General features: G+C 47.4%; 1 protein-coding gene and 1 pseudogene across 1 annotated transcript; both read left to right on the forward strand.

The window, feature by feature from the left end:
• Window positions 1-1,486: 1,486 nt before the first annotated feature.
• Window positions 1,487-6,036, forward strand: LOC106605788 (zinc finger and BTB domain-containing protein 7B-like; annotated as a pseudogene).
• A 4,353-nt stretch (window positions 6,037-10,389) lies between these two features.
• Window positions 10,390-18,776, forward strand: LOC106605799 (NADH dehydrogenase [ubiquinone] flavoprotein 1, mitochondrial). Its single transcript, XM_045718854.1, has 11 exons — window positions 10,390-10,658; window positions 10,934-11,045; window positions 11,179-11,261; window positions 11,504-11,674; window positions 13,256-13,439; window positions 16,090-16,279; window positions 16,604-16,816; window positions 16,980-17,146; window positions 17,235-17,316; window positions 17,500-17,645; window positions 18,385-18,776. The coding sequence occupies exons 1-11, from the start codon at window positions 10,648-10,650 to the stop codon at window positions 18,478-18,480; spliced, it is 1,455 nt and encodes a 484-aa protein (XP_045574810.1). The 5' UTR covers window positions 10,390-10,647; the 3' UTR covers window positions 18,481-18,776.
• Window positions 18,777-19,673: the final 897 nt, after the last annotated feature.

The raw sequence follows: 19,673 nt of genomic DNA on the forward strand, positions 1-19,673 counted from the left end.
GAGAATGTCTTACCGTCAATCAAAGACCATTCCTACTTTTTAACTGTGTGCAATTGTGTGTGTGTGTGTGTGTGTGTGTGTGTGTGTGTGTGTGTGTGTGTGTGTGTGTGTGTGTGTGTGTGTGTGTGTGTGTGCGTGTGTGTGTGTATTTCAGGGTGTCTTGTTATTAAGTGACTCACAGTTGTTCGATTAACAGGAATCTCTTCCCTTTTTCCGAACAACACGTATACCCTTCTGAGGAATCGAAAACCACCCCTTACAGCGTTTTTACATTTTACGCCGGAAACTAAACACTAGTATGCTCTTCATATGTCTTTTTCTCTCACTCCCCCTCTTTTTCTCTTTTCACCAACTTAATCTCTCTTTTTATCTCCTCTGATCTCTAGGAGGTGGATTCTGTTAACACTGAGTTTTGTCTTAAACAAAACCTATATCTCAGCCTAGACAGTTGTCTTTTCTATTGGCTTATTGTTTTGTGCCTCATGACAGGTTCACACACACACACACACACACACACACACACACAGTGTTTTCGGTGGGGATTTTGACCTTTCTGGCAGCACCGTCAATGTCCTCCTCGGCTACAGCATTTTCCAGGGCGTTGTTTTAGATGTGCTTACGAGCGTAGGAGACACCTCGAACAAATCTCCCTGAAATCACTTCCTACCTGCTCTGAGAGCGGCGGTGGCACAAACCCATGCCAGCGTCGATAGCTTGATGCATCAAACCGAGAATGTTACATCTTAAGATTTGTTTAGTGAACAAGCTTTCATTTGGAGAAGACTTCACAGAGTCAGTCAAAGTTGCCTTATGGGTTGTTCTAAAGTGACTTTATCATCACAGACTGTCTGTAATATGGCATGTTGTTTCATCTAATACCTACCTTGATGTCTGTGGCTGGGTCTATTATGACTCACAGCACCAATATGATTTTGGTTCTTACGTTACTTCTTCTTTGACAATTTTGATGTTGGTTGAGTTGGCTAAATTTGCACATATCTGACAATGTTGTAGGGTATTTCTGTGCTTCGTTCAAGGTCCCTCATCAGTAATGTAGGTGCATAGAGATCCTTAATTCTGTGCTTCGTTCAAGGTCCCTCATCAGTAATGTAGGTGCATAGAGATCCTTAATTCTGTGTGTAAGTGGCTGATGGCTGAAGGATGAGCCCATGGGCTGCGTCTCAATAGTCCAGCATGGCTTCCTTCCTTCCTCTTCTTTCTTCTTCGAGGAGAAGAAGCCACTTTAGACTATTGTACCCAAGTTCCCACCACCTGTGTAGACAGATGGACAAACATCCCTCCTACCTGTCCATCAGCCAAGGTCAGAGGTTAGATCTGTGGTCAGGGAGGGGCAGGCCAGGAAGTAGTGTATTTCGGAAACTTACGATCGCTCGTTTCGGAAAATGGACCCGCTGTATTTTGGAGAGAGGGGCGCGTGGGCGAGAAGGGGGGAGGGGTATCTCTCAATCTCTCTCTCCGCCACCAAACACCTTCTTTTCATAAAACAGGAAGAGCGAGAGAGCGAGCGAGAGAGAAAGAGGTAGACATCCCCAAGGATGAACGCGTAACCCCAACTTCTCTGAACTTCGAGAGTTAAAGGTTTAAGGAGAGAGAGGTGAGAATAGAAGGCTGTAATATAGAAAGGAAGAAGCGAGTAAGAGCGAGGAAGACTGAAGGACAAAAACACTTATGCCATGACACAGACACAGCATGGCCTCCAGTCGACGGTCCCTCTATCAGCCATGAAGACAGGAAAGGTAGGGGTGCCGTTTGGGTTCAGACTCAGCTGGATGGGTTGAGGTTGGGAGGGTAAGGTCTGGGTAAGGTTCTGTTGGTACAGGTGGGATTGGGGTTTCTGTTGAAGAGCGACGATATGAACGTTAGTGTGTGGACTGTATGGGTGGGGTGTGTGTGTTTTTGACATTGCATGAAGATCAACAGACCACAAACTGAACAATGGGGACTCGGGAAGCCAAGAGAGAGACACGCAACGTGTGTGTGTGTGTATTTAATGGGGTGTGTCTTGGAGCAGGTTAGTCAGGCGAAACAGAATGTACTGTCGTCGAGGAGAGCCCCTCCAGGGTGCTATGTGGACAGTATTATAGGATGGTTAGGGGGCTGTTGGTGGTTGCTATGGGAGGGAGACGGAGGTGGGGGAGGAGGGGGGAGTTAGTGTTGTTTGTGGAAAATGTGGTCTGCTCAGGTGTGAGTGGTACTGTGGAACAGGAGAGGGGTTAGGTGAGAGCCAGGGGAACAGGAGAGGGGATTAGGTGAGAGCCAGGGGAACAGGAGAGGAGAGAGCCCTTGGGTGTTATAAATAAACCTCATCGTATGGATACATAGACAGTATAGACTTCTATAGACCTGGTAACCTACCTAGAAAGTAGTCTCTGGATTAGTACAATGGAGTAAGACACAAACTTCCGCTGTAGGCCTAAATTCTCTCTCTGTTTCACACTCTCTCTCTCTCACTCTCTTCCTCCATTATACACCTCCCTTGGAGGGCATGTGTGGAAGGAAGGACACGGAGTGGGTGATGAGGTCTTGAAAAGAAGGGAGGAGAAGAACAAGCTTCTGTTATCCTCACATAAACACTTCCAGACACGTCTTGTTTTACCCAACATTAACCCTTCTCTGTTTTCACTTTCCTAAAGGAAAAGTTGTGTTTCAGGGAATACCACACCACACACTGTTAAGGTTAGACTCAGTGGGCAGAATCCTGACTTGAAATACACCCATATAACTTGAATCTTCCTTTGATGATGTGACATACGCAAAAGCTGTAGCACCTTGTGTGTGTGTGGACGTCGTCCCCAGTACAGTCTGACTCCTCTCTTTCACCGTCCTCTTTCTGTCTCTTCCTCTCCTTCATCTTTCTCTCTATTTTTAATCAAGGAGCTAATACTATCAAGCACTGTCACACACACACAAACACACACTCTCTGGCACCCCCTTCTCCTCTACCCCCTCTGATCCTCCCAGTTGTCCCCCCTTCCCACCCCCTCTGCCAAAATCACTTTTTCCTGATGTCGTAATCTGGGGTTGAGGGGGTGGAAGATGAAGGGAGGAGTGATTGAAGGAGGGATAGCACTAAGCTCTTGTTTTATATGGTCCCTCACGTGAAGGAGGGCTCCTTGTGGAAGTCACGCTAGTAATGAAAGGCTACAGTACCAACCAAAATATCTCTGCACCGTGACTGCATTAACTAACACAGTTTTACTTGACAAAGGACGCGTCCATGCACTGAGGTATTCTAGGTATGTCAGCATTTGTTTCCTGGTATTCAAAGCCTTGAAATGTGATCTATATCAAAAGCATACAGAATATTGTTTTGATGTCATTGCTTGACATTCACCACCCCAGAAGAAATGTAAAACAACTTTGTCTGATTCGTATTTTTTTCATTGTAAAAAACCATCTGTGGCCACCGAATGATTTAGATTCAGCCTGAACTTCAAAGTGTTATTCTAACCAACTGTTCCGTCCTGCAGGTGGCGATGTCTCCAGGAGAGGACGGTCTGATCGGGATCCCCTTCCCAGAGCACAGCAGCGAGATCCTGTTCTGCCTCAACGCCCAGCGCAGGGCGGGGCTACTCTGTGACCTCACCCTGACCTCGCGCGGTGCCCGCTACCCCACCCACCGCTCCGTCATGGCTGCCGTCAGCCTCTACTTCCGCGGGCTGTTTGGGGCGGAGGAGGGGGCGGAGGCAGGGGGTGAGGCGGGGGGAGGAGGAGGGTTCAGTGTGTGCCAGCTGGACTGTGTAGCGCCCGATGCCCTGGATGCCCTGCTGGAGTTTGCCTACACGGCCACCCTGACCATCCGCAGCTCTGGCATGAGAGACGTGTTGAGAGGAGCTCAGTTACTGGGGATCCAGTGTGTGGTTGATGCCTGTAGAGACATACTGGGGGAGACAGCGGGGGAGGTAGAGTGGGAGACGGGGGGAGGAGAGGGTACAGGCGGAGAGGGAGAGAAGGGTGGAGAGGGGGATGAAGAAAGGCTCCCGGAGGAAGATAGACAGACGGAGAGTCACCAAGGTGGAGTCATCGCACCACCAGCCACTGCCTCATCGCCCCAACATCAACACACACCAGCACCCCTCCACTCCTCCTCCACACCCCTCACCTGTTCAAGACGGGGCCCACTCTCATCCCTCCACCCGACCCCCCAGCCCTGTGCAGGATGAACACCCCCCCACCACGGGACAGAACGGGGGAGCGGAAGCAGGGCAGGGATGCAGGGAGGGGGAGTACAGCAGTCAACGGAGGGGTGCACTGGCCTCAGGAGCGCCTCCTCGCCCCCCACCCCCCTCTCCTCCTCTCAGACGACAGGCTGTCAGAAGACGAGGAGGAGATGGAGGGAGTGGGGAACGGTGGGGTGCCCAGCTTTACTTCCGTCCCCCTGGCAGAGCAAGGGGTGGCCACGGGAGCAGGAGGAGGGGGTAGGAAGAGGAAGTCTCAGACCCCCCAGCAGTGTCCTGTCTGTCAGAAGATCATCCACGGAGCAGGGAAGCTACCCAGACACATGAGAACACACACCGGGGAGAAACCATTCGAGTGCTCTACCTGCGGGGTCCGCTTTACGTACCTGTGTGTTAAATTCACCAGGTATGTACCTGTGTGTTTTAACACTATTATCACCAGGTATGTACCTGTGTGTTTTAACACTATTATCACCAGGTATGTACCTGTGTGTTTTAACACTATTATCACCAGGTATGTACCTGTGTGTTTTAACACTATTATCACCAGGTATGTACCTGTGTGTTTTAACACTATTATCTAAAACAGATTACAGGGCTAGCGTTGTTCTACATATGATGCTGAGCCATTATCCTCTTTCCTTTCTCTCTCTCAGGAATGACAAGTTGAAGATCCACATGCGTAAACACACAGGGGAGCGTCCGTACCCTTGCCCCCACTGCCCCGCCCGCTTCCTGCATTCCTACGACCTGAAGAACCACCTGTCTCTCCATAGCGGGGCGCGCCCCTTCGAGTGCCCGCTCTGCCACAAGGCCTTCGCCCGCGAGGACCACCTCCAGCGCCACCGCAAGGGCCTCAGCTGCCTGGAGGTCCGTACCCGGGCACGGCCGAAGCGCGGGCCTGGGGCTGACCACAGGGAAGAGGACAGAAGGGCTAGAGGAGGAGGAAGAGGGTATTCTCCAGACCAACTCGACCCGCTGGAGAATCTGGCCCTGCAGCCCCACGCCTCAGCATTCCACCCCCGTGCTGGGATGGTTGGCCTGGGGGATGGGGCTGGGGCTAGAGGTCAAATGGTGTTCCAGGAGGAGGCTGACAGGGAGCAAGCTATAGCCCTCCTAGGGCCTCACAGGTTACCCTACCCTGGTCTGCTGTGGAGAGGCCTGGAGCTGGGGGTGAGAGGGGTGGAGGGGGAGGAGGCTGGCGGGGGCCACTCTCCTGCACTTCAGCATGCAAGATCAGAGGAGGAGGCAGAGGAGGATAAGGAAGACGAGTGAGAAGAGAGGAAGAGAAGAGCGTGCATGGATGTGTATGCATGTGTTTGTGTGCGCGTATGTGCATTTGTATATGCGTGTGTGTGTGTGTGTGTGTGTGTGTGTGTGTGTGGCACCCACAGTATGGATGGGGATATCACTCAGGTGACTGGACCTGCTCCTTCTTACAAAGCGCTTAGAGAAAGACTAAACGATAGAGAAAGACTAAACGATAGAGAAAGACTAAACGATAGAGAAAGACTAAACGATAGAGAAAGAATAAACGATAGAGAAAGAATAATGGAGAACGGGTTTTCTGATTTGTTATTGTTGTTTCATGGCTCTCTGTTTTTATTTCAGTTGTCTTTTATTTCTATTTTCCATTATTTCTATTTTATTTCATGCTGTGGTTATTCTTATTATCTGTACATAAAAAGAGGCTTTATTGAGGGAATGTTTTGTGCATAGATGTGCTGAAGGGGATATGGGGTTCTTTTCTCACTCTATGCAAACTGAAGTCAGGAGCTGAGGAAAATGAGGTGTCCAGATGTAAAGAAAGAAGATAAAACAAATCATGTATTTTTGAGCAGAGAGCTGTTAGAGTAATATAACAATCACATGTTATTGAAGTTCAAACAATGTATGTTCAACATCCATCTGGGCCTACTAAACCCAACCACTCTTCATGTCACTATACTAGCACTCTCAGCGGGGTAGTAAGAAACCGGAATCATCCGGTTTTCAGTGGGAAAGCAGAGAAGACACAAAGCCTGAAAACCGGTAGCTTCCGGTTCCTTCCGACCCGCTCAGGCGTTTGTTTTACGCCTGCTAAGTTAGGTAAGTATAGTAGTAGGTGTGGAATCTGCTGTTTCATTTTGGGTGTACTGTACTACCCTCTAGTGGTTATTGGTGGAGCTAGTCGCCAATGGCAACAAGTCACACAGGTTTCCTATTGAGCAATTATCTAACAGTAACAGTCTTATTTTCAGGCTTATTATTTTGCTGTCTGTTGTAAGTAGATTTTCATGCCCTTTTATGAGGCACTGATGATACCAAAGATTTCAGTTTATTTCTTCCTAATCAATCAGTTTGATCAAGCACAGGAGCACCAGAGCTATAGATTGAGATCCCTATGGGCACGCACTGGTTGAATCATTGTTGGTTCCACGTCATTTCAATGAAATTACAGTAAACCAACGTGGAATAGACATTGAATTGATGTCTGTGCCCAGTGGGATGGCTCTAAGGGTATTCTGGGATTTTAGAGCCAAGGTTTGGTTAAAAGACCTGTCTTCATTTGCCTGGTTCTCCGCTGCAGAGTGATAGAAGGGTTGGAGACTGCTTCCATAGGTTAGATTCTCTGTGGAGCTCTAGTGCTCTGTGAAAAATGCCTGACCAAAACTAGACTACATCTGCAGGGTCATTGGATGATTGTTAATGAGAGGTGTGTGTTTGTTGCTTTAGCGTTTACTTTTTGACATCGACGGGGGACAATTCCTTTCCAAAGTTTCCTTCTTTAGAATGTCTTCTGATCATGCACTCCTTGTTTTTTGTTGATTGCAAAAAGAGCGAGAGAAAAGGAGAGAGCGAGAGAAAAGGAGAGACCAAGAGGGAAGGAGGGAGTGAGGGAGAGACCTTGATCTCTTGATTGCTTTGTATTTATTTATTTATTGTTATTTATTGTGGCTTTCCAGTTGAAACTGTGTGTGTGACCTGACCCAGGGTATCCACAGTGACCTGACCCAGGGTATCCACAGTGACCTGACCCAGGGTATCCACAGTGACCTGACCCAGGGTATCCACAGTGACCTGACCCAGGGTATCCACAGTGACCTGACCCAGGGTATCCACAGTGACCTGACCCAGGGTATCCACAGTGACCTGACCCAGGGTATCCACAGTGACCTGACCCAGGGTATCCACAGTGACCTGACCCAGGGTATCCACAGTGACCTGACCCAGGGTATCCACAGTGACCTGACCCTGGGTATCCACAGTGATCTGACCCTGGGTATCCACAGTGACCTGACCCTGGGTATCCACAGTGACCTGACCCAGGGCTATCCACAGTGATCTGACCCAGGGTATCCACAGTGATCTGACCCAGGGTATCCACAGTGATCTGACCCAGGCTATCCTTAGTGACCTGACCCAGGGTATCCTTAGTGACCTGACCCAGGGTATCCACAGTGACCTGACCCAGGGTATCCACAGTGACCTGACCCAGGGTATCCTCAGTGACCTGACCCAGGGTATCCACAGTGACCTGACCCAGGGTATCCACAGTGATCTGACCCAGGGTATCCACAGTGACCTGACCCAGGGTATCCACAGTGACCTGACCCAGGGTATCCACAGTGATCTGACCCAGGGTATCCACAGTGACCTGACCCAGGGTATCCTCAGTGATCTGACCCAGGGTATCCACAGTGACCTGACCCAGGGTATCCACAGTGACCTGACCCAGGGTATCCACAGTGACCTGACCCAGGGTATCCTTAGTGACCTGACCCAGGGTATCCACAGTGACCTGACACAGGGTATCCACAGTGACCTGACCCAGGGTATCCTTAGTGATCTGACCCAGGGTATCCTTAGTGATCTGACACAGGGTATCCACAGTGACCTGACCCAGGGTATCCACAGTGACCTGACCCAGGGTATCCACAGTAACCTTACCCAGGGTATCCACAGTGACCTGACCCAGGGTATCCACAGTGATCTGACCCAGGGTATCCACAGTGACCTGACCCAGGGTATCCACAGTGACCTGACCCAGGGTATCCACAGTAATCTTACCCAGGGTATCCACAGTAATCTTACCCAGGGTATCCACAGTAATCTTACCCAGGGTATCCACAGTGACCTGACCCAGGGTATCCACAGTGACCTGACCCAGGGTATCCACAGTGACCTGACCCAGGGTATCCACAGTGACCTGACCCAGGGTATCCACAGTGACCTGACCCAGGGTATCCACAGTGACCTGACCCAGGGTATCCACAGTGACCTGACCCAGGGTATCCACAGTGACCTGACCCTGGGTTTGACACAGTGACCCGCAACACCACTCGGCTCGGTCCCCTTCTGGCACAGTTGAAGTGCTTCGTACCTGCTTCCTTTTGAGTCTTAAGAGAAACTGCATTGTGCTTAAAGTGACGGCTAAGAAAGACCCGTACACCCAGTGCCATGTTGGGTGATAGGTCCTCTGTTGGCTATTCTTCCTCCTTTTGCATTTGTTTTGTACAACACATCACCCCCTGAAAAGGTACTACAATAATACCGGCACATTCCATCCTCCGTGGTAGAAAGAAGGGATCAGAAAAGAGAGAGGGAAAAGAGACAGACCGAGCCTTTCTCTCTCTCTTTAGAGCACAAGACAACTGTCAACCTGTAGCCGTTTCACACTTTCAGTTAAAGAGATAAGCATCAACTGCACTTAGGGAGATATCTGTGTTGTTGATTCAACATGTACTGTATGTTATTGTGTAATCTGTCAGAGCTGTGTGTATAAGTCACAGATCGGCCCTTAGGGGGCCTGTCTCTAGGAGACCAGTGGCCATCTTGGGTGGCCCATTGCAGGAGTAAGGCTACTTTGCTTACAGATAATCAACTATTTCTTCAAAGTCTGTCACTCTTTAGGTGATAGTGAGTTATGTTCTTTATTTACAACTATTTACGAGGGCTGTAACTCTAGCCTGAAGCTTATGTAGCTCTAGCAGACTGGACCTGCGTGTGCTATCCATTCCACGCTATGTAGAAGAACTTTCCTTGTTTCTGATTTATTTGCACTAAAATATTGAGAGCTTTTATGTTTTTTTCTTTCACCTCCTTATCCATTCCATGATGTCACTCAGTATCGTTTATGATTGTAAGAGAAGATATCTATATATTGTTCCTTCAATTCCTGATAATAACATTAGTCTATATTCTTTCTACTGCGTAGTGTAATAATAATGATAAGAGATTGCTATGTAAAGGGGTGAAGCTGCCTTGGACTTTTGTTTTGTTTTTGTGCTGTAACTATTCTCAGGAAATCTTGAGCAATGCACTAAGTAATTATGCAAAATTGTGGGGGAGATATGCTGTGTATATATGTAGCCTATGTATTTTCATACATGTCTGAAGAGGTAGTGACACCTTTCACTCAAAAGTACGGTTCCAATACAACACGTTGTACCACATGACTATGAGGAAGTAGGATAAAAGCAAATCGAGAAATAGTAGATATCCATTTGTATTGTAAAACATGTACAATGTAGTGTACATCAATTGAAACCAGCCAGTCACACACATTGTGCTGAAAGGTTTTTTGTGCTGAGGGGTGTTGCTACCAGCATTTAGAGAGCTTGGTGAGTGAATGAGAGGGAAACATTATGCCAGCTGTGAAGTGTGGTGTTTCTATGGAACTTTATGTAGTTTTATTTGGCTTTGGTGAAGGGATCTGGGGTCTGTTTTGAATAGAGACCCCACTATCAGGGATACATTTTTGTCTTTCCGTTTTTAGTGGACCTTCTGTCAGAGATATGAATTCATTTTCCCATCATTTGTTTCAGATAATATAAAGAAAACAGATAAATAAACAAAGATATCTATCTCTGTCTGTTTGTGTTATTTATTTGTTTGACACTAATGCATGGTTCCATATCCATAGATGGTAGCCTAGGTAGGCCTAATGTATTAGTCTACAGCCTGTTTCCTACTGTATTACATTGTAGAAAATGAGTTGTAACTTCGATCTGTCATTTGGTCTCTGAACGTTTATTTAGTGCATTTATTCATCCAATACAAGATCAGAGCCTAATTCAAATTCCCAATGCAATAGATTTCCCACAGCAAAAAGTATTAAATTATAGTAGATTATTATTCACAACAAAAGTGTATGCACTGAGTAGGCCTAACTTCTCAGCTGCAGTCTTTCACACACTGTACCCAGATTCACTTCTGCCAATGTCAACCAGCCTCGACACCGGTGGCTTTGGGTTGTCGCAGGCGGACGGAACGTCATAATCCAATTAGCAGCACTAGTTGAGTTCGCTAACCCAACTAGCTAGCCTGGCCAACAACCGACTGCACTGCTAACTAAACTGAACGTGTGAGTGGTTTGTCATTTTTGAGACAGCAGTGAACAAGTCAAGGAGAGAAGCAACAACCAAAGAGGGAAACCTTTCAGGTTATCAACATCATTGGTCATCTAATGGCAGGAAGGTGAATGGAGATTAGTTAGCTAGAACATTTTTAGCAGCACAAAATAGCAGCTAAATTAGCTCAACTAGGCTAATTTATCTGGACCAGCAACAGCAAGTGCGCTTTTTAAAATGTGTTTAGCCAAATGTACATATAATAAGATGCCATATGCTGCTTAAAATATCTTACATACAACTTTATTCAAGTATAGATTGTTAAATGAGCACTAGGGCAATAACTCTGTCGCTGGCTAACTGGACTAGCTAGTTTGCTCCAAACAAAGTTCTCTGTTCCAGGATGCTGGCGCTACGCCGGATGCTAGGGAGCACAGGTGCGCACTCGGCCGCGGCGCAGCAGTGCGTCTCGCCTCATCTGGCCCAGCGCTACAGCACCGCAGCAAAGCAACAGGTAGCCTTCTCTCACCTAGTGTAGTTTAAACAATTTCTGTTTTCTAGACTAGGCTACATCTGCCTAGGTCTCCATCTAGCCTATTATCGTTACATAAATTATTATATGTCTGTGTGTTTATCTGGGTTGCTAGGAGAATCCAAAGAAGACTAAATTTGGGCCCTTGAGTGATCAAGACCGGATTTTCACAAACTTGTATGGCCGTCATGACTGGAGGTAGTAACATCCCAAACTTAACATCACTGTGCGCATACACACTCTGGATACCATCAAATCTATGCACATACAGTGCTCTTGCCCTCTTCTTCACCATCCATAAAGTGTCCTTGTCTCCTTGTCCCCTTCCCTCAACCTACCCAAGAATACATGATATGTGAAAACAATACATACATCAGGTACATAGGTATTATCAGGTGATAGTGGTCTATTTATAAGGGGATGTATATTTGTGTCCCCAGTCTGACGGGTGCTCTGCGTCGGGGTGACTGGTATAAGACTAAAGAGATCCTCCTGAAGGGGACCGACTGGATCCTGAATGAGGTCAAGGTGTCTGGTCTGAGAGGGAGAGGAGGAGCTGGCTTCCCCACCGGCATGAAGTGGGGCTTCATGAACAAACCCAGCGACGGCAGGTAAGAAAGAGAGAGATTGAGAGAGTGTGTGTGTGTGTGTGTGTGTGTGTGTGTGTGTGTGTGTGTGTGTGTGTGTGTGTGTGTGTGTGTGTGTGTGTGTGTGTGTGTGTGCAACAGTGGCGGTTAGTACCATTTTTTTATGAGCATATTTCTATTACAGCATATTGGATGACTGTCATTCATATTCCATTCACCCAGCTCAATGTAACATCGATAGGTTTAGGCTACTACTTGATACTCAAATTTTCTCTGTACCCATCATGAGATTGCTACAACCTAGCCTATGAATAAAAAGTTTACAACGTACGCTAGGTGAACAGGTCGAGAGAAATTTGAGTAATCAAGGTGACAAACATTGATACATTCAATACCGCCTTGTACACTCGTCTGCATCTAGCTGATCTAGGGTGTAATCATTAGTCCAACAGTTCACACACAAACACAGTTCACTTTCATAGCAGCCACATACAGTACCAGTCAAAAGTTTGGACACACCTACTCATTCAAGGGTTTTTCTTTATTTGTACTATTTTCTACATTGTAGAATAATAGTGAAGACATCAAAACTATGAAATAACACATATGGAATCATGTAGTAACCAAAAAAGTGTTAAACAAATCAAAATATATTTTATATTTGAGATTCTTCAAAGTAGCCACCCTTTGCCTTGATAACAGCTTTGCACACCTTCATATTATAACCGCTAACCTCTACACACGAAATAGTCAATATAGCTACTAGAACTAATGTGTTAGTAAACCTGCTACAATCATGCAATACAGTGTACAGTCAGCAAGGAGTTTAGTAATTACACCGGCGGGCCCCAGTGGCAGTAAATTAATAAAACCAAAAGCTTACCTTGACTTGGACGAGTTTCAGTGTTGGATAGCCATAGCCAGCTAGCTAACGTAGCATCCCTCTCTGTTTGAGCTAGGTGTTTGAGTAGGCTAGCTCAAAAGTGAGAACCCCCCCCAAATATAGCTATCTCTCTCTCTCTCTTGCTTCTCATTCACTTTTTAATAAATTAGTTTGTTCAAAACTGTTCAACTATTGTCTTTCTCTTTGAGTCAACTACTCACCACATATTATGCACTGCAGTGCTAGCTAGCTGTAGTTTATGCTTTCAGTACTAGATTAATTCTCTGATCCTTTGATTGGGTGGACAACATGTCAGTTCATGCTGCAAGAGCTCTTATAGGTTGGAGGACATCCTCCGGAAGTTGTCATAATTACTGTGTAAGTCTATGGAATGGGGTGAGAACCACGAGCCTCCTAGGTTTTGTATTGAAGTCAATGTACCCAGAGGATGACGGAAGGCATACCTCCAGGTATGCCTTTGACTCTACTCTACAGAGTGCTGTTGAGGCTACTGTAGACCTTCATTACAGAACATTGTGTTTTAATCAATTCTTTGGTGAGGTGAATATATTTAGTGTAGTTGTATCTAAAAAGGACAACTTTTTAAATGTTTAACTATTTACATTTTTCTGAAATTCACTGAGGACGATGGTCCTCTGCTTCCTCCCCTGAGGAGCCTCCACTGGTGTGTAACATACAGTATCTGTGTCTGTGTATCTCAGACCTAAGTACCTGGTAGTGAATGCAGATGAAGGAGAGCCAGGGACGTGTAAGGACAGAGAGATCATGCGTCACGACCCTCACAAGCTGGTGGAGGGCTGCCTGGTGGCTGGGAGGGCCATGGGAGCCCACGCCGCTTACATCTACATCAGAGGAGAGTTCTACAACGAGTCCTCCAATACACAGGTCAGAGTTCTACAACGAGTCCTCCAATACACAGGTCAGAGTTCTACAACGAGTCCTCCAATACACAGGTCAGAGTTCTACAACGAGTCCTCCAATACACAGGTCAGAGTTCTACAACGAGTCCTCCAATATACAGGTCAGAGTTCTACAACGAGTCCTCCAATACACAGGTCAGAGTTCTACAACGAGTCCTCCAATACACAGGTCAGAGTTCTACAACGAGTCCTCCAATACACAGGTCAGAGTTCTACAACGAGTCCTCCAATACACAGGTCAGAGTTTTATAACGAGTCCTCCAATACACAGGTCAGAGTTCTACAACGAGTCCTCCAATACACAGGTCAGAGTTCTACAACGAGTCCTCCAATACACAGGTCAGAGTTCTACAACGAGTCCTCCAATACACAGGTCAGAGTTCTACAACGAGTCCTCCAATACACAGGTCAGAGTTCTACAACGAGTCCTCCAATACACAGGTCAGAGTTTTACAACGAGTCCTCCAATACACAGGTCAGAGTTTTACAACGAGTCCTCCAATACACAGGTCAGAGTTCTACAACGAGTCCTCCAATACACAGGTCAGAGTTCTACAACGAGTCCTCCAATACACAGGTCAGAGTTCTACAACGAGTCCTCCAATACACAGGTCAGAGTTCTACAACGAGTCCTCCAATACACTGGTCAGAGTTCTACAACGAGTCCTCCAATACACAGGTCAGAGTTCTACAACGAGTCCTCCAATACACAGGTCAGAGTTCTACAACGAGTCCTCCAATACACAGGTCAGAGTTCTACAACGAGTCCTCCAATACACAGGTCAGAGTTCTACAACGAGTCCTCCAATACACAGGTCAGAGTTCTACAACGAGTCCTCCAATACACAGGTCAGAGTTCTACAACGAGTCCTCCAATACACAGGTCAGAGTTCTACAACGAGTCCTCCAATACACAGGTCAGAGTTTTATAACGAGTCCTCCAATACACAGGTCAGAGTTCTACAACGAGTCCTCCAATACACAGGTCAGAGTTCTACAACGAGTCCTCCAATACACAGGTCAGAGTTCTACAACGAGTCCTCCAATACACAGGTCAGAGTTCTACAACGAGTCCTCCAATACACAGGTCAGAGTTTTACAACGAGTCCTCCAATACACAGGTCAGAGTTTTATAACGAGTCCTCCAATACACAGGTCAGAGTTCTACAACGAGTCCTCCAATACACAGGTCAGAGTTCTACAACGAGTCCTCCAATACACAGGTCAGAGTTTTACAACGAGTCCTCCAATACACAGGTCAGAGTTCTACAACGAGTCCTCCAATACACAGGTCAGAGTTCTACAACGAGTCCTCCAATACACAGGTCAGAGTTCTACAACGAGTCCTCCAATACACAGGTCAGAGTTCTACAACGAGTCCTCCAATACACAGGTCAGAGTTCTACAACGAGTCCTCCAATACACAGGTCAGAGTTCTACAACGAGTCCTCCAATACACAGGTCAGAGTTCTACAACGAGTCCTCCAATACACAGGTCAGAGTTCTACAACGAGTCCTCCAATACACAGGTCAGAGTTCTACAACGAGTCCTCCAATACACTGGTCAGAGTTCTACAACGAGTCCTCCAATACACAGGTCAGAGTTCTACAACGAGTCCTCCAATACACAGGTCAGAGTTCTACAACGAGTCCTCCAATACACAGGTCAGAGTTCTACAACGAGTCCTCCAATACACAGGTCAGAGTTCTACAACGAGTCCTCCAATACACAGGTCAGAGTTCTACAACGAGTCCTCCAATACACAGGTCAGAGTTCTACAACGAGTCCTCCAATACACAGGTCAGAGTTCTACAACGAGTCCTCCAATACACAGGTCAGAGTTTTATAACGAGTCCTCCAATACACAGGTCAGAGTTCTACAACGAGTCCTCCAATACACAGGTCAGAGTTCTACAACGAGTCCTCCAATACACAGGTCAGAGTTCTACAACGAGTCCTCCAATACACAGGTCAGAGTTCTACAACGAGTCCTCCAATACACAGGTCAGAGTTTTACAACGAGTCCTCCAATACACAGGTCAGAGTTTTATAACGAGTCCTCCAATACACAGGTCAGAGTTCTACAACGAGTCCTCCAATACACAGGTCAGAGTTCTACAACGAGTCCTCCAATACACAGGTCAGAGTTTTACAACGAGTCCTCCAATACACAGGTCAGAGTTCTACAACGAGTCCTCCAATACACAGGTCAGAGTTCTACAACGAGTCCTCCAATACACAGGTCAGAGTTCTACAACGAGTCCTCCAATACACAGGTCAGAGTTCTACAACGAGTCCTCCAATACACAGGTCAGAGTTCTACAACGAGTCCTCCAATACACAGGTCAGAGTTTTACAACGAGTCCTCCAATACACAGGTCAGAGTTCTACAACGAGTCCTCCAATACACAGGTCAGAGTTCTACAACGAGTCCTCCAATACACAGGTCAGAGTTCTACAACGAGTCCTCCAATACACAGGTCAGAGTTCTACAACGAGTCCTCCAATACACAGGTCAGACTACCTGCTTAGACTGGTTGGAGTCCTGTCCTCTCCTTTCTCCTCCACAAACGAGCACACACACACTTACAGTATGTCCTGTCCTGTCCACCAGGTGGCGATAAACGAGGCGTATGCAGCAGGGTTGATAGGTAAGAACGCGTGTGGCTCTGGGTACGACTTTGATGTGTTTGTGATGCGGGGGGCAGGAGCCTACATCTGTGGGGAGGAGACGGCCCTCATCGAGTCCCTGGAGGGCAAGCAGGGGAAACCCAGACTCAAACCACCCTTCCCCGCTGACATAGGTGAGGAAATGACCTACCACCTTTGGATTTACCTAAATCTCGCAAAAAAATAAACGACGAAAATAATGATAATATGGTGTACCAAAACCCTAACAGAAAAACCACATGATTTCACATGTGGAAAATGTGTAGTTTCATGTTATCACATGTTGCTTTACATGTTGTCATGTTATCACATTAACTTGGTTCATGTGGTTTTCTCTGTAAGGGAAGTGTACATTGCATTTCTGACAGTTCAATTGTTTTCTGTAGATTATACTGTGAAAATAAATGCTCTTCTTATTGACTTTCTCTCAATGTACCACCTTGTCTTTGGGTCTCCAGGGGTGTTCGGATGCCCAACAACGGTTGCTAATGTGGAGACGGTTGCCGTGGCGCCTGCTATCTGTCGTCGAGGTGGAGCGTGGTTTGCGAGCTTCGGGAGAGAGAGGAATGCTGGGACAAAGCTTTTCAACATCTCTGGTCACGTAAACACTCCGTGCACAGTAGAGGAAGAGATGTCCATTCCTCTCAGAGAACTCATAGACAGACACGCAGGTGTGTGTGTTCATGCAAGTGTTAGTGTGACAAGTTTTCTAGTACTGTCTATATTTGTGTTACTGTGTGTGTATCCCAGAGTGGGTTTGTGTATGAGTGTGTATATTATTGGTGCTGCTGATATTTGTGCGCCTGACCCTCCCCTCGTCTCTGATTGGTTCAGGAGGTGTGAGGGGCGGCTGGGACAACCTACTGGGAGTGATCCCTGGAGGCTCCTCGACACCCATTATCCCTCGCTCTGTGTGTGATGATGTCATGATGGATTTTGATGACCTCGTCCGTGCAGAGTCCGCTCTGGGCACCGCCGCTGTCATCGTCATGGACAAATCTGTAAGAACACACTCTATTTACTTTATATTGATGAACATTATATTTAACACAAATCAAACTAAACAAATAGTTTCATCTATTCCTCCAGACTGATGTAATCAGAGCCATCGCCCGTCTGGTTGAGTTCTATAAACATGAGAGCTGTGGCCAGTGCACCCCCTGCAGGGAAGGTAAGGAACTACACACTCAGTCTTGATAATTGAATGTCCACAGGTTTTGCTCCTACATAGCTTATTGCTCCAACATAAAACCAACATCCCACTTCTGATAATCTGAGTGCCACAAAAATGACTGGTTGGATAAGTTGATCTCATCTCTCTCTCGCTCTCCTCTCTCCCTATTTCGTCCACCAGGAGTGGACTGGATGGATAAGATGATGTGGCGGTTTGTGCGTGGCGACGCAGCCAACTCAGAGATTGATATGATCTGGGAGCTGAGTAAACAGATCGAGGGCCATACCATCTGTGCTCTGGGGGACGGGGCTGCATGGCCTGTACAGGTGAGACTACTGGGGGACGGGGCTGCATGGCCTGTACAGGTGAGACTACTGGGGGACGGGGCTGCGTGGCCTGTACAGGTGAGACTACTGGGGGACGGGGCTGCGTGGCCTGTACAGGTGAGACTACTGGGGGACGGGGCCGCGTGGCCTGTACAGGTGAGACTACTGGGGACGGGGCTGCGTGGCCTGTACAGGTGAGACTACTGGGGGACGGGGCTGCGTGGCCTGTACAGGTGAGACTACTGGGGGACGGGGCTGCGTGGCCTGTACAGGTGAGACTACTGGGGGACGGGCTGCGTGGCCTGTACAGGTGAGACTACTGGGGGACGGGGCTGCATGGCCTGTACAGGTGAGACTACTGGGGGACGGGGCTACATGGCCTGTACAGGTGAGACTACTGGGGGACGGGGCTGCGTGGCCTGTACAGGTGAGACTACTGGGGGACGGGGCTGCATGGCCTGTACAGGTGAGACTACTGGGGGACGGGGCTGCGTGGCCTGTACAGGTGAGACTACTGGGGGACGGGGCTGCGTGGCCTGTACAGGTGAGACTACTGGGGGACGGGGCTGCATGGCCTGAACAGGTGAGACTACTGGGGTCAGAGGTTAGACAGGTACAGGTAAGACTACTGGGATCAAAGGATAGCTAGGTGAGACTATTGGAGTTGGAGAAAGTGTTGAAGTAACACCCTGACCTCCTCTCCCTCCTCCCTCACTCCACCCTTCTCTTCCTTGTTTAGGGTCTGGTTCGCCACTTCCGTCCGGTCATGGAGAGCCGCATCTCGGAGTACCACAAGAAGAACCCTGCCAGGGAGGCTGACATTGAGATGATCTGAGCTGAGACAGATATCAGACTGAGACTAAACTCCCTGCTCCTAACACACTGATCTTATCACTCCTCACTTCAAATCATTTCCATTGCTCAATGACTGCTTCCGTTTTATTGGCTATTTACTGTATGTTAATGAACCTAGCACCTATTCAATACCGACCCACTTTGTTTGTTTTTATGCATGTTTGTTATTGTGTTCATGTATTTATTCATTTCATGTATGTACTTCAGATGACCTCTGAATATACAAGGTTCACCACCTCTTTCTGCAGCTCCTCCACCTCTCCTTTCAGCTCCTTCACCTGGCTCTCACTGGCACTCAGTCTGGCCTCCAAACCTGCAATAACATGAAGAGAGGCCTTTTAATCCATACTGAATAAAAAATGTGCAATCCAATCCACTGCAAACATACACTGAAATTGAAATTAATATCACCTGTTTTCTCACTCTTCAGCCCCTCCACCTCTCTCTCACTAGCTGTCACTCTGGCCCCCATGGTTGACAGTTCTGCTGCTTGGACTGGAATTATAAGAAAACTGTGTAGAGATTTTGATCTGATATAAATCCATTTACAGTAACTAGATCCTTTTCAGTACTGCAAATAATGCATTACGTGTATTTTCACTCTCCAGTGATCCTCCAGCTGGCTCTGATTAGCTGTCACTCTGGCCGCCATGTTTCCCAGCTCCACTCTCTGTTTCACCACCATGTTTCCCAGCTCCACTCTCTGTTTCACCACCATGTTTCCCAGCTCCACTCTCTGTTTCACCACCATGTTTCCCAGCTCCACTCTCTGTTTCACCACCATGTTTCCCAGCTCCACTCTCTGTTTCACCTCCATGTTTCCCAGCTCCACTCTCTGTTTCACCACCATGTTTCCCAGCTCCACTCTCTGTTTCACCACCATGTTTCCCAGCTCCACTCTCTGTTTCACCACCATGTTTCCCAGCTCCACTCTCTGTTTCACCACCATGTTTCTCAGCTCCACTCTCTGTTTCACCACCATGTTTCCCAGCGCCACTCTCTGTTTCACCACCATGTTTCCCAGCTCCACTCTCTGTTTCACCACCATGTTTCCCAGCTCCACTCTCTGTTTCACCACCATGTTTCCCAGCTCCACTCTCTGTTTCACCACCATGTCTCTCAGCTCCACTCTCTGTTTCACCACCATGTTTCCCAGCTCCACTCTCTGTTTCA

This window comes from Salmo salar, chromosome ssa05 (assembly GCF_905237065.1).
Source record: "Salmo salar chromosome ssa05, Ssal_v3.1, whole genome shotgun sequence".
NCBI classification, from domain to species: Eukaryota; Metazoa; Chordata; class Actinopteri; order Salmoniformes; family Salmonidae; genus Salmo; species Salmo salar.